Source organism: Anomalospiza imberbis, chromosome 3 (assembly GCF_031753505.1).
Source record: "Anomalospiza imberbis isolate Cuckoo-Finch-1a 21T00152 chromosome 3, ASM3175350v1, whole genome shotgun sequence".
Taxonomy (NCBI): Eukaryota; Metazoa; Chordata; class Aves; order Passeriformes; family Viduidae; genus Anomalospiza; species Anomalospiza imberbis.
In genome coordinates, this window is record NC_089683.1 from 105,979,743 (window position 1) to 106,004,417 (window position 24,675).

The 24,675-nt window shown below is 51.9% G+C and overlaps 2 protein-coding genes across 10 annotated transcripts in view; both read left to right on the forward strand.

Moving 5' to 3' along the window:
* The window catches only part of RIN2 (Ras and Rab interactor 2), a 66,222-nt gene extending 65,332 nt beyond the window's left edge, over nt 1-890 (forward strand). For all 9 annotated transcript variants that reach the window (XM_068186292.1, XM_068186297.1, XM_068186291.1 and 6 more), the window contains one exon: nt 460-890. In XM_068186292.1, the coding sequence (XP_068042393.1) occupies nt 460-777 (318 nt within the window). In that variant the 3' untranslated portion in view covers nt 778-890. The remainder of the gene's footprint in view (nt 1-459) is intronic.
* Nucleotides 891-16,143: 15,253 nt separating this feature from the next.
* On the forward strand, nt 16,144-19,302 carry CENPA (centromere protein A). Its single transcript, XM_068182983.1, has 4 exons — nt 16,144-16,357; nt 17,178-17,269; nt 18,464-18,541; nt 19,161-19,302. The coding sequence occupies exons 1-4, from the start codon at nt 16,288-16,290 to the stop codon at nt 19,293-19,295; spliced, it is 375 nt and encodes a 124-aa protein (XP_068039084.1). The 5' UTR covers nt 16,144-16,287; the 3' UTR covers nt 19,296-19,302.
* Nucleotides 19,303-24,675: the final 5,373 nt, after the last annotated feature.

The window sequence follows — 24,675 nt, forward strand, 5'->3', positions numbered from 1 at the left end:
GCTCCAGGACCCATTTCTGGGCATAAAGCAGACCACAGGGGAATACAGTAGTATCATAAAATCACCCCAAGACAAAAACAAACAGGGAGCAGATGAAACTGCATTTCCCTGTGGGGCCTATTTAGAATGTGTCTGTGTTAGCAGAGTTGTGGGCATATGTCAGTTTCTACAGGACAAGAGATCCAGCTTTTGCATCAAGATCAGGTGCATTTACTTGAATGGTGCAGAGTAAATTTTCTTTCTGAATCCCTGTAAAAAAATGAAATGCTATCCTGTGAAGCTGGGTTAGGCCAGGCTTAGTCACCAGATGTAGCTCACGGGATGGCCATAATGTCCGGGAATCACCAAGGGTGTGTTTCACAGCTGGAGCAGGGAGAAGTTTGCTTTTTGTTGCTGGCTTTTCAGTTTTCAGAGGCTAAGGGTTTTTCAAGTTCCTGATGTCTACTTTCTTGTTCACAGAACTACCTTCGTGTTGCATTCCAGGAAGTTACCAGCGGCTGTACGGGAAAGACTTTGCTAGTAAGGCCATATATCACTACTGAAGATGTATGTCAGCTTTGTGCTGAGAAGTTTAAAGTGGCAAATCCAGAAGAATACAGGCTGTTTCTTTTTGTTGATGACACCTGGCAACAACTGACAGAGGATACCTACCCTCAGAAAATCAAGGCGGAGTTGCACAGCCGTCCGCAGCCCCAGGTCTTTCACTTTGTCTACAAGCGCGTTAACAGTGACCCATATGGAGCCATTCTTCAGAACAGCAACTACTCGGCTGCTTAAAGCCAGCAACCTGTCATTTTTATATCTGTTCCTTGGTAATTGTTACAAACATCTTTGTTGGCTGCCTTCCTTAGGAGCTAAAACATGTCTTAAACCTTAAGTGCCTGGTAAAACACGTGTTGACATTTCTGATACTGCTTACAGGACCCAGGCGCACTGTGCGTGTGGTCAGTTATGCAGAATATATCCACCAGCATGTCTGAGGACACAGCCTGTGAGGCTGAATTTCTTGTACCATGGGCTCTTTTTTAGCATATTCTACTGTGGCCTTTCACAGGTCTTGGCTGTAGTGTGCAAAATACAACTTTCTTCCACTCCTTGTTTCCCCAGCTGCCATTTGCATTTGAATCTGTGCATCTGTGAACTGGCCGGGGTGAGCTCAGTTCCACCAGCAGGAGTTTGACAAGACTGTCCGATGCAGGGCATCAGTTCACTCAGCATTACCTGGATGGTTGCATCCTTGTCTAATTTTTTTGATTACAGAAAATCATCATGTTTATATATATATATATATTTATATATATATATATATATATATAAATATATATATATATATATAAAATAGATATTTTATAGCAGTTGCAGGTAAACTGTCAGGGTTGGTTTTTGAAATATTTTTTTAACTAAAATATTCTATAAGTATGCATGTGATTTTTAACATTTAATACACAAGAATAAATCTCTTGCTGGTTTTAGAGTCTTGCATTGATAGTCTTTGTGTTTTTTCTTCTTTACCTGTTCCAGGAGTGTTCTTAGGAAACCTCTGTACCCTCGAGGCAGTTTTGCTGTCTGTTCTCAATTGTCTTCTGAAAATTAGACCATTTTGTTCGTTGTGCTGTGCAAAACACAGCCTCTCATCACATTCATTCCAAGCACTGAGGGGAAGAGAACCAATAAAGGTGAAATCTCCCTGAGAAAGGAGATCAGGGTGTTCACTGGTGGCATGGGCTGGGATTCGAGCTGAGCTGGAGCACATCATCCATTCAGCTTTCACCTCATGTTTTCTCGGGGGGTTTATGGCTCTGCCAAAAGACAGTTGTTAACTAATGAGTCCCAGGCCAAGCTGTGACAGTAACCTGTTCTGTTAGAGCTGGTGGTGCATCAGCCACACTCTCTAATAACTCTTGGGGTTTGTTTCTGATTTTCTTTCAGCCTTATATCCAACTATCATCCCTTTTTCTTCTCTTTGTCCGGTCTTTTGTGTTCCTTTGTCCTGTGTGCTCCCCTTCTCGTTCCCTTTCACTACTTCACTCTCTTGTTCTTCTTTTTCTTTTAAGAAATAAATACTCAATATTTATTTAATAAATTTTGCTCAATCCCTCTCCCTGTTCTGTCCTACTTTTTGTCACCCTCCCTCTCTCCCTGCCTGCATCTTTATCTTTCCCTCTTTCTTCTTTTTTTCCCTTTATCCTGCACCGGGACTGTATTTCTTTGTCCCTCTCACAGTCTTTTGCCTTTACCTGTCTGCATCTTCTGCCCAGTCCTTCACTCTCACTGTCCCCTTTTCTTGCTAAGCCTCTGTCCTGCTGGCCATGCCTCTCTTTCTCCATTCTTGCGCTGCGCCTTGCCCGCCTTTCCCCCACCAGCAGGTGCTGTGGTCGTTGCCTCTCTCTGTCCTTGTTTCCCTCTTTGTATCCCTTTGTCTTCACTGTGTGTTTGGCCCTCTGTCTTTTTCTCTGCCCTTCTCCATGCCTCACTTGCATTCCTCTTTTATTCTGTGTGGCTCTGTGGTGCTTTCCATACCATTGTTTCTCACTGGACGCTTTGTGTACCACTCCCTGTCCCTGCTGATTTTTAATCCCACTCTGTAACGCCGCCCATCCCAGTTTGGGGTTTTTGGGGTGTTTTGTTTTCTTTTGAGGGTTTTTGGGGTGGTTTTGTTTCGGTTTGGTTTTTTTGGTGGTTTGTTTGGTTTTTTGCCTTACTTGTATGCCTTTTTTATTCTTGGCAGCTCTTTGGTACTCTCATGTGACATTGTTTCTCTACTGGATCCTTGTGTCCCACTCCCTGTCCCCATTCTTTTTAATCCCTCTCTGCCATGCTTCCCATCCCAGGTTTTGTCGTTGTTTTGGTTGTTTTTTAATTTCATTCCGCACCCCGTTCTTACTTTTCTTCTTGGGTCCTCTCTGCTGCCACTCCCTCTTTCTGCCTCTTGCCTGTGACTGCGGGGCTGGGGAGGAACTTCTGGGCGCTGCCCCCCATTCTTGTTGCAGCAGAGCCCCTTTTGGGGAGGATGTAGAGGTAGAAAGGGCTTGAATAAAGCACCACGCTGCTGTCCAGGGCAGTTTGACTCGTTCTGTGCCTTCTTTGGGGGTGAGGAAAGGAGGCTGAGGGGGAGGGGGTGGACACTCAGGGGCTCTGATGTCATTTGGGGCACCCCAAGGTCCCTAGGAGAGAGAGCCAAGCTGTGGTAGAGGAGCAGGTGAGTGAGGAATGAGGAGGGGTCATGCTGGGTTGCCTTCCCCCAGAGGGACCAAAAGCTGCCAGAAAATTCACAGGGAGGGGTGGGTGTAGAATACTAAAACGTGTCAAGTTTTTAGTTTTTATAGGTATTGGCAAAGAATATGAATTTATCTCTCAAATTATTTGGAAAGAAACCGTGTTTCTCTGCACTCTGTTTTATAGCGGAATGTAGGAAACTCTGACTAGAGATGGGTAGTAATTTTGAAACAATGCCATAACGTTTTCACCTAGGAATGAACCACTCAAGTGCCCTGACACCGTAAGGACTGCTGCGGGTCTGAAGGGAACGAAGGGGGCTCTCCGGCAGCTTTGGCCTCCGTTCTCTGCCTGCCCCTAAGCGCGTCGCAGCCCCGGCCTGGACAAGGCGGCGGTGCTACCGCCTTGTGGCCAGGGAACGGTACTGCCTCTGCCCGGGACAGCGGCGGGGACAGCGGCGGGGACAGCGGCGGGGACAGCGCCTGCCGAGCTTGGGACGGGCGAGGGGCAGGAGCGAGCGGCGAGCGGGGCAGTGCCCGTAAGGAGAGGGGAGCGCTGAAGGAGAGTTGGGTGCCAAGGGCCGCGGCCGGGCTTGAGCGGGGCCCACGGCGCTGCAAGGAGCGGCTGCCGTGCGGGGCGGTGACTGACAAGAATGACCGCGGCGGGGCCGGTTTCGGCGGGTGGCGGAGGCGCGGTCGGTACAGAGCTGCCATTTCAAGACGGCAGAAGCGACCGCGTTCCAGGACCCTGCATGAGCCGCGTCGGGCTCCAGCCATACTCAACATGGCGGCCGCGGCAGGGCCCCGGCAGAGGCGTCGCCGCCGCTCTCTGCCGCTACTCGCGCGGCCGCCGCCCGGCTCCGGTACCGCTGACCCCGCCAACCGTTTTCTCGCGCTGAGGGCGCGGGACGGGCGTCGGGGCCGCGTGGAGGCAGCCGACTGGACAGACAGACGCCTGTGTGAAGAGCGGGGGGTCCTTGAGGGTACCACAGCAAAGATGGCGGCTCAGCCGGAAGTGGCTTCTGCCAGTACCAAAGCTGGTGGCGAGGAAGGGCGGAAGTCACTTCGCGCCACGCCCTTGACCTTCCAAGGATGGCGGCATTCCGCGCATGCGCCTTGCCCTGGGGAGGGACAGAAAAGGGCGGGAGGGCGAGCAAGCGCCCCGCTCCGCCTGAGCGGCTGCCCGCACGCAGCCCCGGCACCCACGCCTCCCCAGCGCGGTGATCCCCGCTGTTCCCCGCTGTGCGGACATCGCCTGTGGGCTCAGCGTCGCCGGGGCCGGCTGGGAGCCGGGCGGGCGGGCAGTGGCGGGGACGCCTCTACCTCTCCTCCCCTCCCACGAGAGGACCGCACGCCGTGCCGGCCCGGCCCGCCGCGATCCCCCCTTCTTCATCCCCGCCCCCCTTCGCCCTGGGGAAATGGAGGAAAACACAAGAGCATTGGGGAGGAGCAGTCGGCCGAACGGCCTGAGCCATCCTCCTGCCCGCAGGGCGGCAGCGGCCCGCAGCCAGGAGCAGCCAGCCGGAGGAGGCAGCTGCTCTCTTTGCCGGGAGGTGAGAGGTGCGGCGGGCGTGGAGGGGGCACGGTTTGCCGTGCACGGCTTCCCAGGGAGCATTTCAGCTCCCCGCAGCTCTGGCTGAGTGCTGCCTGGAGCCCGGGCTGGGCCAGCTGGGAGCTGGGGGTCCCGCTTGCGTCCCCTGGCGCTGCTGCCCGAAGGGCAACCCGAGCAGCCCCGTGCTGTGTGCGGGTGGAAACAGCTCTGGCGCCGGCAGCCAAGCGCACTTCCTATGGCATTTATAGCAAATGTGCTGTTTCAAGCTGGGAGCGCTCGGTTCCCTGGGTGGGAAAGTCCTTGAAGTAGCCAAGCCGAGTAGTTTCTGAGAATTGTAAGCCTCGTGTCCTTAGGATTCTTGATGCGGTATTTAAATAGTTACTATCGAGTTGAGGCAGTATCAAGTGGATTTGTTGGCTTGTTGTTTTTTTTTTTTCCCCTCACTCGTGTTCCTTTTTTATTCTCTCTGCTACTCCCGTTGTGCCATTGTTTTCTCTACTGGATCCTTGTGTCCCGTTCCTTGTCCCTGTTCTTTTTTTAATGCCTTACTGTCATGCTGCACATCCCAGGTTTTGTTGTTGTTGTTTTTGTTTATTTGTGGGGGATTTTTTAAAATAATTTTTTCAATTTCATTCTGCACCCCGTTCTTACTTTTCTTCCTGGGTCCTCTCTGCTGCCACTCCCTCTTTCTGCCTCTTGCCTGTGACTGCGGGGCTGGGGAGGAACTTCTGGGCGCTGCCCCCCATTCTTGTTGCAGCAGAGCCCCTTTTGGGGAGGATGTACAGGTAGAAAGGGCTTGAATAAAGCACCACGCTGCTGTCCAGGGCAGTTTGACTCGTTCTGTGCCTTCTTTGGGGGTGAGGAAAGGAGGCTGAGGGGGAGGGGGTGGACACTCAGGGGCTCTGATGTCATTTGGGGCACCCCAAGGTCCCTAGGAGAGAGAGCCACGCTGTGGTAGAGGAGCAGGTGAGTGAGGAATGAGGAGGGGTCATGCTGGGTTGCCCTGGAACAGTATCTAGTGCATTTGTTAGAATGGCAGAAATGTTTTTTCGCCTGGAAGTGTGTTGGGATAAGCAGCCTTCCTTAATGTCAGAATAATTTGGTCTTCCTTATTTTCCCTTTTTTTTTTCTTTCTAGATTGCTGAGCATTGGGGAGAATATTTGGGATAAATAAATGAAAGGCACAAGGGAAGCTCCACACTCTCGAGGTAATGCTTTAGGCAGGTGCAGCTTCTGAACCACACCAATAATCCTGGCTGCCACAGAAACCTTCTGAAGCTGGAAGGGACAGGGAAGACAATTCCAGGATCTGTGGGAGGTGCTTTCTCCCAGATCTGGATGGCATTGAGGTCAGAACGACTTCCAAATTATCCTTGTGCCTCTCCTGTTGCCAGTCCAGGACTAGGTCGGTGTTCCCTGAGTGGCTGCAGTTCCCTGAGTGTGGAGGGAAGAAGCCTGTGATGGAGAATGGGAGAAAGCTCCCTGCTGGTTGCTGTGTCCTTGGTGGGCACAGAACTCTGGCCAGATGGGTTGGTGAGTATTGAATCAATCCTGCCTCCTTTTGACTGGAACGCTGACTTTCACGAGGGAACTGCTTCCTATTTTGATCAGTGTTAACTTGGGTCTGCTGTTAATCCTGAAGACTCTTAAAGGACAATGTCTTTGTTGCAATCTCTTCTCTCTCCTACAGGAGCACAGTCTTACCTGCAATCTAATGCTTTTTTATGTTCCTGAGGCATGGCCTAGACATCCTTGTCTCCATGACCATCATGATTTCCATAGCAAGTGATGAGAATTTTTGTTCATGATTGGTGAAATTAATTATTATAACATTGATGTAAAGTCAGTTGGAAGTTTTGTTCTCCAAAGGAATCTCTTCCTTCCTAATGAAAACCATTGGCAATAGCAAACCTACTCCGCTTTTCAGGAAGTGAAATAATAGACCTGCACTGTACAATTGCTGCCATTTTTTTCACCAGAAGAAAACTGCTGTTTTCTTCTTCTTCTATCACCTTAGACTTATTTGATTCCAAATAATTTTCAACCTTTGAATTTCTATTTCTAGCTAATTACTTTCACAGTGTGCTATAGCATATGTATTCCAAAAGGCCATTTGCACATATTCAAATGGCTTACTTCTGTGATATTAAGAAATGGTTGTACTTCTATTAAGAAAACATCAAGATGCAGTCATATTTTATCTTATACCAAATTAAAAAGAACCCCAACAATTAAAAATGATACCAGCAAATGATGGCTGTAAGACTGTTGCAGGAAGTTTTTTCCAGAGCCATATGCAGTTCTTCCCAATTTTATTTTTCCCTCTGATTGCTTCATACAGGAATATTTTTACACAGTCTTCTAATAGTGGCATGTTACTACTGGGGTAGGGTATTGCCCTGCCAGCATTGGAATTGACTCTATTGTAGTTGTGTTCAAATTTGCTGATGGGACAAGGATTTTTTGCTGAACACGCTTTAGCAAGCAAGAGAACCTCTTAGTCTTTAGATGCTAGGAGTCCAAGAAAAAGATGAATGAGGTGATGATGTGCCTTGTGTTCTGAAGAGAGATAAAAAACTTCTTTCTGGGGTCACCCCCATCTTGGTACAGAAAGTGCACAGAAGGGTTGGGAGCAGCACTTTAACCCTCTTTGCATTCACTAGTAAATGTGAGACAGAACTTGCCCCAAGGTTTGTGCAACAAGACTCTTTTGCTGCATCTGTTAACCAGACAATATCTATGGGAAAATTGGCAGTGGCAGCAAGCAAGCCCTTCCTGGGAAATGGACTGAAATTGTTCAGAAGTTATTCCCCTTCACTGTTGCTAAGCTCTGCTGTCTAGCTGTCAGATATGGTTGGGACCATGTTGAAATCATTAGAAACAATGGACTGATGCTGCAAAATTAACCAACATAGTTGGTCTTTTCCATAGGTGTCATAGAAAAATATTTCTATTGGTAAAAATTAGTTGAATATCAAAAAAGAACAGCATGGTAGAAAAAAAATTACATCAATAGAATGAAGATGCCTAGAGTTCTTCTCTTTAAGTTACATGGAGTGTATATTTTCTAAAGATGGTTGTGAAACTTATGAAGAAGTAGGAGTACATTCCATATGACTGGTGCACAAGTTCATCTTTCCAACTTACAAAAAACATATGATTAAAAGACAAATTTTCTTCCTTGTGGAAAAGTAGCCCATTAGTAATTTGATCAAAGGTAGGATTCTATCAGGTATTCCTTCAAGACAGTAGTAGTACTATGAAAAAAGCCTTTTGGTGTATACTTAACTCCAGGAAATTGGAGAAAGCAGAGGAGTGTCTTTCCCTGCTGCAAGCTGTACTTCCTGTTTGCTATTGCTGCTTGAACATTGTTGAAAGAAAACTTGTCCAAAGAAGACTATTGTACAGAAGCAACTGTAAATATCCATTCCGTTCCTGCCAATTTTAACTAGAAAGTATGAGACACACACCCTAGTTGAATAGTCTCGTGCATAGATGGAGTATACCGCCACTAATAAAGGGGCACTCTGGGTAAAGGAGCAAATGCAGATGAATTTCAGGGAAGGAAGAGATTAAGAGAGTTAAGTGCAGACCCTCAACTTGACAAGAAATGATGTCCGGTAATCCCAACCAGAACCATATAGAACTCCATTTTGAAATGGGTGGCATTTATGGTCCTCTCTTCTTCCTATATGAAGGATCTGCGTTTTGAATCAATCTTCCAAATGGTATGGCTAAAAACCTTAGATGCCTTTTTTTTTCCCCCAGAAACAACTGTCTCAAAACCACTAAAACTGACCTTTTCCCTTAAGATGCCATATTTTAAAATAGCATCTCATCATTTAACAGTGTATTCCAAGCATCATTTACAAATTTAGACTAAAAGTAACACTCTCCCCAGCATGGATGTGCCGGTGGTCATGAGGGTGGATTTGTCCTTGAATCCCTTCCCGCAGTTGGGGCAGCAGAAGGGCCTCTCCTCCACATGTATCCGATAGTGTAGGAGGAGATTGGAGCTGGTCTGAAACCTCTTCTTGCATTTATCACACTCGTAGGGTCTTTCCCCAGTATGGATCTTTTGGTGGCCGATCAGGGCAGCCCGCTGCCTGAAGGTCTTTCCACACTCCCCACACTCATAGGGCCTCTCCTGGCTGTGGACCCTCTGGTGCTTGATCAGGTCAGTGCTCCTCCTGAAGCTCTTCCCACATTCCAAGCACTTGTGGGGCTTCTTCCCATCATGAACCTGCTCATGGACCAGCAGCCCCAAGCTCTGGCTTGATCACCGGCTGCCTACCCGGCCTGGGGTGGGTGTCCTAGTCTGATGTTATGGTGCTTGTTTCCCCAGTCGTGTGTTCTGTTTATGCTTGATGTTATGTTCTGTGCCTTCAGGACTGGCTCCAAAAAGTGAAGGTTTGTTTTGTCTTGTTATCAGCCAGCTCACCTCCCCCCACAGTCTGTGTCTAGGAGAGAGGATAGGGCTTGCTTGCTTGCTTGCTGGCTTGCTTTCGCTTTGCTCTTGCTCCTGCTATTTGCTTTTGCCCTTGCTTTTTTTTCTTTCCTTTTCCTGAATACCATTATAACCTGCTCCGGTCTGGGACCTGGAAAACACTGAGAGCCTGCATTTTGTGACCTGCAGCAGCCATCCCCAGCGCTGGAGACCGATAACTGGGTGACCACTCCCAGGAGAGAGTTTCTGAATTTGTCATCTCTTCAGAGCGGTGAAAGAGTTTTTGTCATCTGGTGGTGGTGTTTTTGTGCTGGGGAGTGTTTCTGTCTGTTAAATAAATAGGTTTTTTTTTCCACTTCTCTCTAAATAAATTCTTCCTGAACCAGGTGGGGGGAGGGGCCATGGGGGTTTGCTGTCTGGGGGGGCTCCTCCTGGAGGTTTTCTTCCAAATTTGCCTGAAACCAGGACAGTGGATCTTTCCTCCTCAGATCCCCACAATCTGCGTTTGCAGCCCATCCTCGTGCGGGATCTCTGGGGCTTTTCCTCCCCGTTGGGTTCCTGTGCTGTGGAGCCGCTCAAAACGGCCTCTTCCATGAGGTTCTGCCATGGGGATTTTTCTTATTCTTTTCTCCTCTGTGGCATTCTGTGTGAACATGGACGCTGTTGGTTTGCTTCTCGTTTCCTCTTCCTCAAGTACACGCTTCATCACACTATGTAGCGTTTTGTTTCTAAGCATGTTGCAGACTGTGCAGAGAAGACAAAGCAGAACTAAGAACAACATTATGCTGTCCTTGGCATCCAGAGGGGAACTCGACATTTTCAAGAACTGCTGTGTCAAGCCTGAAAGGTTGGAAAAAATAATTCTTTACCCCTCCCACCAGGGGCTGGGTGTGATTGTCGAGGCCCCAGATGTAGCAGCCTAGATTAGGACGAGCAAACAGAATTTTGGTATAAGTTAATACAGTTTTTTCTTTATTTCTAAACTTAAACCAGCTCTACTCTATTTCTAGTCACATCTCACAACAGCCATTTAAGAAAAATATATTTTCATAGGTGCACTAACACTCCACCAGCACCAACCCATGACAGAGCTGAAATCTAATGTGTGTCCCTGATGGAGTTTTCTCCAGGTTTGAGTTTGAAGGAAACAGAACTGTGAGTGTTGCATTGCTCTCAGCTGGTTTTTGTGTCTCTCAGCCCTGTGGGATGTGGCAGGAAAGGTGAGGTTCCTCCCTGCCCATCTCTCCCACCTTCGGAGTCCTTCTGAAGGGCTGCCAAGGGAGCCCTGACCCACTTCACTCCCCTCATCCATCCAAGAACTGTGTTGTCATGGAAGGCAATTAGATCAGTTCTGTGATGTAATTTTATGGAGTCCACTGGGGAACCTTCTCCCTGCCTTCCTCCTGGTTTATCTCATGTGCCTCTTCCTGCTTTATTCTCTGTTGCTCTGTCCTGCTCCCTGTTATCTCATGTGCCCCTTCCTGCTTTATTCTCTGTTGCTCTGTCCTGCTCCCTGTCCACTCCCTGACACCCCCTGTGAGTGTCAGGCGGGGGTGGTGAGGAAGTTGGCAGGAGACAAAAGTCCACTCACCCCGATGTTCATGTGGCAACAGAGAGCTTTTATTTCCCATACCCTTGCTTATATAGGGCATTTGAAAAACCTGGTCTGGATACTTTCATATGTCAGAGCTCTACACCCCTTCAGGTCCTGGCCAGGGAAATGCCTGCAGCCTTGGGAGAGATGTGCCTGGGTGAGGCCCCTGTCAGTCACACCAGGGGCTGGTTTGTTTGCCTATCACAAACCAGCTAATATACGGTAACACTGTGCTGTCATTCATCCCTGTGCCATCTCTCCTCTCTCTATCCCTCTGTCCTGCTCCCTGTGCTATCATTCCTCCCCGTAACTGGCAGAACTTTCTTTCCCCAGTTGTCCGTATGCCATCATCACTTGCGAGTTGCTCCTGCTTTCACAGAATCACAAAATCAGTTTAGTTGGAAGGGACCAGTGGGTCATGTGGTCCAGCCTTCCTGCTCAGGCAGGATCATCCTGGGGCACATAGCACAGGATTGTGCTGACCTACAGTCCCCTGTAGATCCAGGTGAGGCTCAGTGTACAAAAACCATGTGGTGGAAGTTCCTACTGAGGAAGCCATCACCATATACCAACTCATTGGCAGTGATGTCATGGAAAGGAGAACAAAGAGTGGATAATTTGGTTACCAAACTCTGGCAATATGAAGAAAGTATCTTTTTCACCCTATGGGCCTGCATCTTGTCTGTGGAAAAGACCTCCAGCAACTGAAAGAAGTGCTCCATGCCCCACTAGTACAGACCAGAGTCTATAGGGAGCAAGTGCCCCCTGCTCAAGAGAGAGGGGCACACCACAAGGCAACCTGTAGTTTTACCTGCCTGAGCATGGTGAAGACATACGGAAGTGGGATGGAAAACCCACCTCTGCTTTGGCAGCACAGGTATGTGAGTTGAGAGGAAAAATTAACCACCACAGAAAACTCTTCAAGGAAGAATGCCACTCAGTTTCCACTGGGCAAGTCCTCAGGCAGAATTGAAGGGCTGATGTTACTACTGACCCTCTGGAAGGGACTTCCAGGTCATATTTACAAGAAGTGAGCAACGAGTACCATGATCAGAGCTAGAGGGGCCCTGGCTCCAGCCAGGTGTGGGAAAAGGACAGTGGGGTCTGTTGGACTGTGTGGATCCATGGCCTGGCACAGCAGAGCCACAGGAGCACAAGGCCTTAATTAACATGGGTGGACAATGTACCCTGATGCCATCATGCAGGGGCAGAATCCATCTCTGTTTCTGGGAGGACAGGGGGATCCCAACAGGGACTATACTGGAAGCTGAAGTGCTCCTGACTGGGCATTAGTGGCAGAAAAACACCATTGTTGCTGGCCTAGAGGCTCCATGTATCCTTGGCATAGATCACCTCAGGAGAGGTATTTCAAGGACCCAAAAGGACACCACTGGTGTTTGGGAGAGCTGCTGTGAAGAAAGAAGGAATTAAGACAGCTGAATCCCTTGCTTGGTCTTTCAGAGGACCCTTCTGTTGTGGGACTTCTGAGGGTTGAAGAACAGCAGGTACTGATGGCCAGCGCAACAGTGTCCCATTGGCAACATGGCACCAACTGGGACTTCAGGACGCTGTCCATGAGCTGATCCGTGAACTGGAGAGCTGGGCGTGCTCAGCAAGACTCGCTCACCCCTCAATAGCCCCCCATGGCCCCTGCCTGAGTCACATGGAGAGTGGACACTGACAGTGGACTGTCATGGCCTGAATGAAGTCACACCATCGCTGAGTGCTGCCTTGCTGGATGTGTTGGAACTTCACTATGAGCTGGAGTCCAAGGCAGCAAAGTGGTGCTGCCATAGACGTTGCCAATGCATTTTTCTCCATTCCTCTGTCAGCAGATTCCCAGAGCTGGTGTCTCTCTTTGGGACCTCAGCCCTGAAGCTGCCCCAAATAGTGCTTTGGCCTCCTGGTGGCCCCCTGCCCACACCGGTGGGCTTGGTGACCACCTTCCTTAGTGCCACCAGGAGCTCCAGAGGGGCCCTCTGGGTCACTGGTGAGGGGGGAGCAGGGGCTGATGATGGAGCTCTGTGCTCAGTCACTTGGGGGGCATGTCTCACTTCCAGGGGGATGTCTCAGTCTTGTGGGGAGGGGGTTGTCCAGTCCAGTGATGGGTGCCTCAATCTCATGGGAGGAGGGGTTGTGTATCCCAATCCCATGGGGAGGTCTCAATTCCAGGAAGGTAAATCAGTTACATGTGAGGGTCTCAAGGCCATTAACTGTGGGGGGATCTCAATCCCATACAGAGGGGCCCAGGTCCCTGGGTGGGGACTCATTCCATGAAGGGGTATAATGTCCTCTGTCCCAGTGGCAGGGTTCCAAAAATTAAGTGGAGGAAGGATGCTCTTGCCCTGTCCTGTTTGCCACACTGTTGGGGTCCCCCCCGGTATTCAGAGTCTTTCCCCTCTTTATTTTTTGTCTCCCAGAGGAACACGGTGCCGCTAGAGTGATGTCCCAGCTGGCCAGGAAGAGTCCAGGCATCTCCTGCCACAGGGCACGAACATTGGGGTATGGAGGATGGGGTGGGAATATGGGGGACACATGGGGAGCACTGGGGACACACAGGAGACATGAGGACATTGTGGGATACGTGGGGAGACAGGTGGGACATAAGAGACACATGAGGGACCCTGAGGATATGTGTGTACATGAGGGGGGAACATGGGGACACAGCGTGGCAATGAGGGTACTGTGTCCGTGGGGAAGGGCAGTGTTAGAAATGATGCAACTCCTAAAATTTTTAACTAACTTTAGTCAGGGGTCTTTGCCCAGGGGGAAGGGAATGGAAGTTCCTTTTCAAGAGACTCTGTTCCCTGGGCAAGGCGTGACAAGCTTGACATCTCAATGGACTGGGAGTTGCCAGAGGATGCTCAAGAGAGAAGTGGCCATCCGCACCCAAACATCCTTCCTGGTGTGTCAGAGACACTTAGTCTGAGAGAAGATGAGTAAGAGAACGAAGAATGAGGACCTAATGAGCATTGGAGGCAAAGGGATCAATAACCAGTAGGAAAGCAGATACAACGAACTGTGTAACTTGTGGCCAATGAATGTTGAACCAATGAGTTTTTCTGGGTTTTGACTGTGTACGTATGTGAAAAATATAGTCAAGAACCATGTGTGATTGAATGGTTTTCTCTGCACAATACAGGCAGTGTGTGGATGAAATTATCTCTGTTGCACATTCTGGCCAGAACAACATCCTGGCCAGAATAAAGTAATATCTTAATTCTCTTAAACTAGAAATGTTGTTGGACAGTTTTTGTTTTTCCCACAGTTTTGGTGACAGCAGGACAGTGCCTCCATGTCCCTCCATATCCCCCCACCTCACCTGAGTGTCCTTTTCCCCCAGATGGATTTTATGGACAGCTGGAACCCTCAACTGACCCCCACTGGCCACAGGGAGAGACTAGGAGCTACTGGGGCCATGCTGGGAGCAACTGGGATCACAACTGGGGTAACTAGGATCATACAGGGAACAAATGCTGGAGAGTGACAGGGAGAAAGGGGATTCATACTGGGGGTAAATGGGAGCAACTGGGACCACACTGGGATCATACTGTTATCATAGTGGGAGTGACTAGGATCATACAGGGAATGACTGGTACCATACTGGAGATGACTGGGACCCACTGAGACCAGGGCCAGAAGGATCCAGCAAACTCCAGGTCTTTTTGCTGGGACATCCCTGGAACAGATTCCCTGGGGGGAGCCAATGGCACAGACAGGAAACAGGCATCGGGAACAGCCAGGGCTTGGGGAAGGCAGGTATTGCCTAACTCACCCGATCTCCTGCTGTGCCCAGGTGGCCCCGGTGGGTGTTGGACATGTGTGGGTGTGTCTGCCTGAAGCTCAGCAAAGCCTTTGGCACTGCCTCCATCTCCCTGCTTTTCCTGGAGCACCTGCAGCTCGCAGCTGGGACAGGTGCCTCTCGCTGGGAACACCTGGCTGGTGGCCAGGCCAAGGAGGGCTGGGAATGGGGCCACAGCCAGCTGGGGCTGTGCACTGCTGGGGCTCCCCAGGGCTCGGTGCTGGGGCTGGTCCTGTTCAGCATCTGGCCTGGGTGGCCCACTAGGGGCAACTGGGAGGCTTGATGGGGTCAAATGAGGAGTGTGGTGGCCCACTGGGAAAACTGGGGGTAAACTGGGAGGTCTTGCAATGCCCTCAAGAGACCCCAAAGCCCACCTGGGCCACCATGGGTTCACTAATGCCCCAGTCTGCTTCTCCTAATGGTTTTCGTGGACAGTTGTAATCCTTGACTGACCCCCACTGGGTACCGGGAGGCACAGGGAGCTACTGGGACCATGTTGGGAGCCAACTGAAAACACACTGGGAGCAAATGGAAGATGCTGGAACCATGTTGGGGGTACTGGGACCAGAAGTGGGGCAACTAGGATCAAACAGGAGGGGACAACTTGGACCAATGCTGGGTTCATATTGGGAGTGTCTGGAACCACACTGGGGGCAACTGTGTCATACTGGGAGTAACTGGTATCATAGTGGGATCATTCTAGTAGGGACAGGAATTGACTGGGACCACTGGGGATGTGGCAGGGATCACACTGGGAGCAGTTGCGATCATACTGGACTCACACTGGGAGTGACTGGAAAGCACTAGAATCATATTGCAGGGGACTGGAATCACACTGGGATCATTCTGGGAATAACTGGAACCATGCAGATGACCGGGAGCAGCGGGAACCACACTAGGAGTGACTGGGATCACGCTGGGACGTTAACAGAGATTATTACCCTGGGAGCACCAAGGCGCGCGGTGCCCGGGGCGGGGTCATGCAGATTTATGCTAATGAGCCCACGGCCGCTGCGGCACCATCGAGTCGCGGAGTCCGGCGGCGCAGAGCGGCCGCGCGCCCCGATTGGCGCGCGGAGGGAAGTGACATCACGAGAAGCGATGCGGCGGCGGGAGGTTTGAACAGCGCGGCCGCCCAAGGAGGTTTGGATAACGCGGTTACCGACTGAGGTTTGGATAACGCGGGTACCGACTGAGGTTTGGACAACGCGGGTACCGACTGAGGTTTGGATAACGCGGGTACCGACTGAGGTTTGGATAACGCGGGTACCGACTGAGGTTTGAATAACGCGAGTACCGACTGAGGTTTGGATAACGCGGCTGCCGAAGGGGGTTTGAACAAAACGCGGCTGCCGAAGGCGGTTTGAACAACGCGGCTGCCGAAGGCGGTTTGAACAAAACGCGGCTGCCGAAGGGGGTTTGAACGGCGCGGCTGCCGAAGGCGGTTTGAACAAAACGCGGCTGCCGAAGGCGGTTTGAACGGCGCGGCCGCGGCGGTTCCCGGGCGTGACGTTACTGGCGGGGAGAGGGAGGGGAGGCTTCGGGGGACCCGGGAGTGGCGTGGGGGGTCCCGGATACCTAAGTCCGCCCTGACTCCCCCTTCCCCGGCCGTCGGGTGTCCTCCAGCCCCGCCGGACGCCTGGACTAGCCCTGACCCTGCGTGGACTCGACCACACCATGACCCGCCACAAACCCAGCCCCCGACGGCGCGTGGGTCGCCCAGCCCCGCCAACGCCCCGCGCACGCAGTGAGTGAGGGGCGGGACACTCCCCTTATAGACACCCTCTATGGACCTCCCACAGCCCTTTTAGGCCCCCCTCCAGAGCACTCCTGTGGACTCCCCCATTGTTGTCTTCCGCCCCCAGCCTGTGCCCTAGATACCCCTTCCATCACCTATAGGCACTCCACACTCCCTCTCCCCTATAGCTCCCTATTGCGGATAAACCAGGACTCCTGAACGACTCACCAGTGTGATCAAGCAGAAGCCGTTTATACTATACATTGCACACACTTTTATAGATTCTACAAACTACTAAGTTCACACTTTCTGATTGGTGCCTTTGTCTTGTTCCCTTGTTCTCTGCCTCCATTTCTCAGTGTCTGTGATTTGTTACTGTGCAGGTGTTCTACAGTTCTCTCTTATCTACTTCTTGTGATCTTGGTGTGCGGTTTCTCAACTTCTTCGTTCTTATTTTAGCACAGTTTATGTCTTAATAAGCTTGATGAATTCCACAGTGCCCTGAGAAAACTGTGATTAAGAACAGTTACAAGCGGTATGGCTGGTGCACACTGAGGCCCAGGTTGTTCAGATACATTGCTACAGCCCCCTACACCCTGTTCCTCATAACCCCCCATACTCCCTGTCCCCTGTAACTCCCCTATATCGGCCATCACTGTAGCTCCCTATAGATTCCTCATACGTGCAATGTCCCCCCAGACCTTACAGGTCCCTTATAACCCCCACAGCCTCCCCCTGCCCCTTGGGCCCCTAGAGCCCCCCATCTGTGCCCCCCAGGCCAAACAGATCCCCTAAAGCCCCAACAGACCCCCATCCAATGCTTCTGCAGGGCACCGCCCAGGTTACCGGGTATTGCAGGAGATCCGCAGGTACCAGAGCAGCACCCGCCTGCTGCTGCGCCCTGGCCCCTTCTCCCGCCTGGTAAGAACCCCCCACATCCCAAAATGAACACTCCTGTGCCCTAAAATCCCCAGACACTCCGATTTCCCACATGGAACATCCCCAGTGCCCCCATGGACTCCCAAACTCCCCTGGGACGGCACAGATCATTTCAGATACCAATAAAATCTACTTTGGGACCCCCAAACCCCTCCAGGAACCCCCAATTTCACCCCAGAACCTCCAACATTGTCTGTTATCTTCCAAACCACTCTGGATCCCCTCTCCTGGGATCTCCAAATCCATCCCAGAACACCCCAGATCAACCCTTTCGGACCCTGCAACCTCCCCCAGAGCCTTCAAATCCACTCTGGGACCCTTCAGCTCCCCATAGGACTCTCCCAAATACCCACTGAGACCCTTCAAACAATTCACAGGACCCCTTAAAATCCAACTCCAAATCCACCCTAGGCCCCCTGAAATCCAACCTGGAACTCTCCAACCTCTCCTTGGACCCCTCCCAAAAACCCATTGGGACCCTCCAACCTCCTACAGGCCCACCCAGTTACCCCCCAGAACCCCAGATCACCCCTTGGGACTCCTCAGGACCACCCCCTTCCCCCAGGGCCCCCACTCAACCCTGTTCCAGCCCTCCCCATGTCCTTGTCCTCCTCATCCTTGTGACATAGTGGGCCTGTCCTCTCCCAACATCCTTGCATATCCCTCAAAGTCCTTCTGTGGTTCCAGACGTCCTTGTGTCCTGCCACCTTCAGGGGCTGCATGGATTGGGTGCTCCCTGTGCCCCTCCCGTCATACTGGCACTGTCCCTCCTGTCCCATCGGGGTGTCCCCAGGGAAGTTTCCACATGTTCCCATGGCCGAAGGTGTTCCCAAGATGTTCCTAGAGTGGTGCTTCCCCCCTGCGTCCCACCTGGGGTCTCTGCAGGGTGTCCCCATCATGGTGTTCCCACATCCACCCTCCCCAGTGTATCCTCAGGTGTTCCTGTCCCTGGGGTGTCCCCAAAGTGTCTCCAGGGTGACAACAAGGGTGTCCCCAGGTGCCTGGGATGTCCCCAGGACAGTGTCTCCATGTCTCAACGGTGTTGCCATGGTGGTGGCCCCTGCCTGGGATGTCCCCAGTGCCCCCATATCCCCTCCATGTTGTCCCAATGTCCCCGCACTCCCTGTGACCCCGATACCCCCATGTGCCCCCCTCCCCGCGCCTTCTCTGCTACAGGTGCGGGAGATCTGCCTGCTCTTCACCCGCGGGGTGGATTACCGCTGGCAGCGCATGGCCCTGCTGGCACTGCAGGAGGTAGGGGTTGGAGGGCTCAGGCGTAGTGGAGGGGGTTCACACAGGGGCTGGAGGAGTCCTATGGGTCCTCCAGGAGTATCCAGGGCACTAGGGGGGTGGGGAGGGGGTTGAGGGGGATCTCATGGGTGCTGAGAAGGGACATGGGGGTTGGGGGAGGGGGTTCTGTGGGTGCTGGGGGTGTCACCGGGGGGCTCGGGAGGTCCAGGAAGGTCTCTTTGAGTGCTTGGACGAGGCTGAGAGGTTTGCTGGGTGTGTGTGTGATGGGAGCTGAGGGGGAGTCCAGGAGGGTCTCCATTGGCTGGGGGCAGGGGGGGTCCTATGGCTTCTTGGACAGGGTTCCATGGATGTTGAGAGGGCTTTTGGGAGACCTCTGGGTGGTGGGGGTGGTCTCTTCTTCCCAGGGTCTGTCGGGGACTGGGGATGGGTCACTGGGTGGTCTCCCTTCACACATTTACAGGCATGGGGTGTTTCAGTCCCCCCAGTCGCCTGTGGGTGGGTGTGGAGGAACCCTGCCCCCTGGGTGTGTGTTTTGGGAGGGGTCTCTGCCCAGGGGAGGAGCTGTGGGGGTTGGGGCATGTTGGGGGGCTTTGCGGACCCCCCCTCAAGTTTTAGGACACAGGCAGCAGAGGCCTTCCTAGTGCGGATGCTGGAAGACGCGTACCTGTGCTCGCTGCACGCCCGCCGAGTCACCCTGTTCCCCAAGGACCTGCAGCTGGCCCGGCGCCTGCGAGGCACCGAGGGCGGGGGCATCTGAATGGCGACCCCCCTGAGCCCCTGCACACACTCAGCCCCCCAGACCCCTGTGCCAGGACCTCCACCCTGGGGCTCTCTCCTGACAATCTCACACCCCTAATTTTACTGGGACCTCCTATGGTACCATCAAGCTGAGACACCCCCTCATGGTGTCCCCCAAGCTGGGGCTCTATCCTGATATGCCCCATCTGATTTAGGATCCACTTCCCCAAGCCCCTCCCCCCCCCCCCCCCCATGTGGACCCACCCCATAGACTCCCCCCTATTGGAGCCCCAACTCAGGTTTGCCAACAAGCCCTTCAGGAGCCCATCCCAGGGTGGAGGTCCCCTTCCTTAGTCCAGCACCCGTCAAGCTATTGAGAAGCCCTACCCATGATCCTCCTGGAACCCCCCCTCATGCCAGTCCCAAGGAAACTTACCCAGGACCACCACCTTACTGGAGACCCTCCCAGTTCTGCTGCACCACAATAAGTTAATAAATGTTTGTGACCCCTAGGTGCTGTTGCTGGGGAGGATGGAGGGGATTTGAGGGTGAGGCACCCCAGGGGGCAACTCTGGAGGTGAGGAGAACCCAGAGGGAGGGGGGTTCTGAGAGTGTTTTGTGTATGGGCACCTGGGATGGGGACCAGGAAGGTCTTGGGCTTAGTGGGTTCCATGTATAGGGGTGGTGGGGAGTCGCCTAGGGGGCGTCGCTTAGGGGATTCGCTTTTTGAGCGGGGGTCAGGACTTTAGGGGCAGCGCTTAGAGGGGGTTTGAAAGTGGGTAGGGCTGCCAGTGGGAGTCGGGGCTTAGTGCCTCCGTGAGGGTGGGGCTCTGGGGTGGGCCTTCGACGGGATCCCCTCTGTGGGGCAGGGCTTGGTGTCACCCTTGGGGGGCGGGGCTGCGGGGCGCTCCCGCGCTGCTGTTCCCGCTGCTGCCGCTCGGGGCGCTGCTGAGCGGCGAGGGGCGGGGCCGCTGCACCGGCAGGGGGCGCTGCGGCCATGGGGGCGCTGCGGCCATAGGGCCGTGCCGGCGGGGCGCGGGAGGGACCCCGGCCCTGCCCGGGGACCCCGGCCCTGCCCGGGGACCCCAGCCCTGCCCGGGGACCCCAGCCCTGCTCTGGGACCCCAGCCCTGCCCTGGGACCCCAGCCCTGCTCTGGGACCCCAGCCCTGCCCGGGGACCCCAGCCCTGCCCTGGGACCCCAGCCCTGCCCGGGGACCCCAGCCCTGCTCTGGGACCCCAGCCCTGCCCGGGGACCCCAGCCCTGCCCTGGGACCCCAGCCCTGCTCTGGGACCCCAGCCCTGCCCTGGGACCCCAGCCCTGCTCTGGGACCCCAGCCCTGCCCGGGGACCCCGGCCCTGCCCTGGGACCCCAGCCCTGCTCTGGGACCCCAGCCCTGCCCTGGGACCCCAGCCCTGCTCTGGGACCCCAGCCCTGCCCTGGGACCCCAGCCCTGCCCTGGGACCCCAGCCCTGCTCTGGGACCCCAGCCCTGCCCTGGGACCCCAGCCCTGCTCTGGGACCCCAGCCCTGCCCTGGGACCCCAGCCCTGCCCTGGGACCCCAGCCCTGCTCTGGGACCCCAGCCCTGCCCGGGGACCCCAGCCCTGCCCGGGGACCCCAGCCCTGCCCTGGGACCCCAGCCCTGCCCGGGGACCCCATCCCCCCCTTCCTCATGCACTGGAGAGCCCTCCTGAACCTCAGAACCCAAAAGCTACCCTAGGACCCCAAATCCCCTCAAACCTGCCCATCCCTGCCGTCCTTGGGCTACTCTCTCAGCCCCCCCAAACCTCAGTGTTATATGTAACAGGTATAATTCGCGCCATTTTTTTGCATTTTATATATATATATATATATATATATATATATATATATATAATATTAAATAGTTGTTAGGATGTATCCTTTGGCATTAGAAGCCCCCCCTTCTCAGGCAAAACTAAGTGTGTGTTGAAACCTGATTTACAAGCAAGGAGATGTGGCTCGCCAGGAGATGGGCCTTATCCGACGCGATATGGAGACACCCAGGCGCTGATCACCATCAGGAACATCCCCCCGGGCCGATACATGTGAATACTCTGTTCCCGTAAATTTCATCAAGAGTTTCCACGACAACAGACTTCGAATTTTTCTGCCTTGTCGCTGAGAAGGAAATCTCATCAACTTATGGGACTTTGAATGAAACAGAGGACTGAATGCCGAAATCCTGGCCTCAGGCAAAATTTTCCCTATAAAAATTGCTTGTACCAGGATGGTGGTGTGGGGGCATAGAGTGAAACCTCTGCTGAGGCTGATCTCTGTGTCTTGCACCCAGCGCCGATCCCGGGCTCGGCACTGTCCTTTTCCGTGTGGCTGGCTAAGTTAGATCTCTATTGCTAAAATAAATTCTTTTTATTTTTTTAATTTGGCTGAATAATTTTTCATTTATAACACAGGGATGCCAAATATCCCCCCTAAAATCCCAGCCCCCACCCACCCAGTGCTGGAATACCTCCAGTTTTGAGGTCCCCTCAAGCCTCTTTTTTCCCCAGACAGGCTGGTGCTGAGCTTGGTGGGGAATATTTTTGTTACTGAACTTTCAAGGAAAGTTAACAACTCATTGTGGACAGGACAGAAAATTCCTTTGACTAAAGCCCACTCTCTAACGACCCTATAAGCTGCAGTACATCTGATGATGAGGAAATCACATTACAACCCCAAATTAAAGATGAAACCTTCTATGATAGTCAGGGTCTGCACACTCTTACTAAAACTGTGTGGTACACAGCAGCCAAGATAGCAAAGTTCCAGGAAAAGCATAGCAGACTTACATGGTAATTAGAAACTGGATATGTTTGGAGAGTGCCTCTGGCAGGGGGTGATTGAAACATTTGTCTGAAGCAGAGGCCCAGGGCTTCTGGAGGCCAGAAGTATTTTTAATGGTGGATGACCAGAGAAAACTGTGGTCTTTAACTCAGAGTGCCACCTATTGAGCAGGAGAGGAGTGATTTGCTTAGGATCAAGACCTCAACCATAGATCATGGGACAGAGAGTGTACCGAAGGCAGCGTTTTTGCAACTGATGAATGACAGATGTTCCAGGACAGCCCTCACCTACCTCACTGGTTATCCAAGTATGTGGCTCCCATGGTTAGAGTTTTGCTGGACAAAATACTGCGGCAGAATTTCAGGATCACTTGACGCAAGTGTCAACCCCACAGAGAGGAGGACAAGGGAAAAGACCCTTAACATGGGGAGAGAGATCTTCAGGGTTAATTAGCTATGGCAGAAGGATGGGTTTCATTTAACAATTAGTAAACAGAACAACAATCAGGAGATTGCAGCAAAGTAGACTGCTCAAAAGGGAGCAGCAGGGTCCCAGTGCATGATGGAATGCAGTGTGAGCAAAAGGCTTGCAGAAAGGAATTTCTCGGGAAGTGATAAATCATCCACTGCTATTCTGGAGAATGGAGTGCCTGGAATGGAGTGCCTGGGGAAAAGGAAAGTTGCACTCCCTTGCCACAAGCAGGATAAAGATGTTGATGTGAGAGTTGGAACTCCTGAGAGACCCATAATTACTATGGCCCCACAGACTAATCTTGTTAATTGGAATCTTAGAAACAACTTCTGCCATCCTCAATGAGCTGGGGGCTGGCGGCTGCAAACATTTAAGAAGGCTCACCAAAAATGAGACTTACACAGAAAATAAGGTATCAAAGTCACCACTGGCTTCTGAGATGGAGACGGGAGAAAAACTGAGAATCCAAGTGGATAAACTTATGACTGAGAAAGATCATCTTAGGACCCTACTTGCTTCAGCAGAGTGTAAGGAAAGACAATCATTTGAGAATTTGAAGAGGGAAAAGTATAGAAGAGAGAAACAAGATCTGAGAGAGGAAACCTGATTTTTCCCTGTTGGCTGAGAATTGAACAGTTGCAGAAACAGTTCTGGGAAAGGGCATCTCCTCTCTCTGGGGAAAGCAGGTGGGGTCTGATTGCAAGCAGGCTGCGTGGGGCTCCGTGGGGTCCTAGCGAGGGTCCCAGCAGCATCTCTCATCCCATGACTCCTCAAAGGGTCTCCTGACGCGCCTTCCGAGAGGGATCAGCAGATCCTCCCGTGTTCAGCCTTGGCTGTGAACTCTGCCCGAACCATTAGGGTCCTGGTTCTTCAGCCTAGGCTACAGCCAGCGTCGGGGTTCACCACTTATCGTAAAAGCGACCTCCAGCGCCTGGGAAGAATGAGCTCTGAAGGCTAATTAATTACTTTATTAAACTATATTATACTATAACTATATTACACTGTATTACACTAACAAGAACTATCCCTAACTAACTAATTAGAAAACCTGTGACTCTCTCCCGAGAGTCCCGACACAGCTGTGGATCCAATTGGTCAATGAATCCAAAACACCATCACCAGAATCCAATCAAGCAATCGCCTTGGGTAAATAATCTCCATACCACATTCCACATGGGCACAAACAGGGAGCAGCGAATGAGACAAGAATTGTTTTGATTCTCTTTGCTTTTCTCAGAGCTTCTCTCAGGAGAAATCCTGAGAAAGCTGTCTCTCTCTGTTCAGAGGGCATGTGAATACCACACAGTGGTCCACCTGGATGTTTCTCCTACTCCTGCATGAAGGTCTTCATGAATTTAGAGGCAGCAAATTCCTATTCCTTCAAATCATCTCCACAATCTCTTAGCCAGGACATTCACCCCAACATAATTGTTGCCTTCTTGAACCAAAGAGGAGTTGTGTCCCTTTGGGTACAATGAGGTAATAAAAAAATGTTTGGAAAGCTTTTATTCACAGAGATATGCTACTCTTACCTTCCAAAACACTGATGATGATGATCATGATGATGATGATAATAATCTATGGCCTCATTCATGAGCCCCCAGGGTCATAGCAAAGGTAGGCTGGCCTTTAGGGATGGAGATCATCAATACAGCTGTGTTAAATTCTGAAATTAATAATAACCATAGAGAAATTGCTGGCAACCTTACTATGAGGATCCCATCCTACATGCAACACCCTTGAGTTGCCCTTCCTTTCTCAGGTTAAGGTATTTTGTAGTTAAAAAAAAAACAAAGCATTTTGTTGCCTTAAGTTATGGTTAGAGAAGACTTCTGCTTATTTTTGGGCTCACTCTTGGCCCCAGCCAGTTCATCAGTGGAGCTGTGCTGACTTCTGCCAGTTTGTCATATGGCTCCTGTGTAGAAAACTGAAGAAGCAACTATTTTCACTTTTTTCATCTTTACCTAAGGCTTTTTCATGTCCCTGGGAAGTTGCCATTCTTGAATTGCCCTGGTCCTCAGCAGAGAAATAAGCTCATCCCTCCCTTATCAAGGTGTGAAGTAGTTTCTTACAGCAGTACTGTGGAAATCACAAATCCTTTGCACTGTCAGACTGTTTGGTTGACT

What these genes read in the sequence shown, in the direction of transcription:
- CENPA (XM_068182983.1), top strand. Translation starts at nt 16,288, where the DNA reads ATGACCCGCCACAAACCCAGCCCCCGACGGCGCGTGGGTCGCCCAGCC. An exon ending in GCCAACGCCCCGCGCACGCA is followed by an intron (nt 16,358 to 17,177) that starts GTGAGTGAGGGG and finishes ATGCTTCTGCAG; the next exon opens with GGCACCGCCCAGGTTACCGG. An exon ending in CCCTGCTGGCACTGCAGGAG is followed by an intron (nt 18,542 to 19,160) that starts GTAGGGGTTGGA and finishes TTTAGGACACAG; the next exon opens with GCAGCAGAGGCCTTCCTAGT.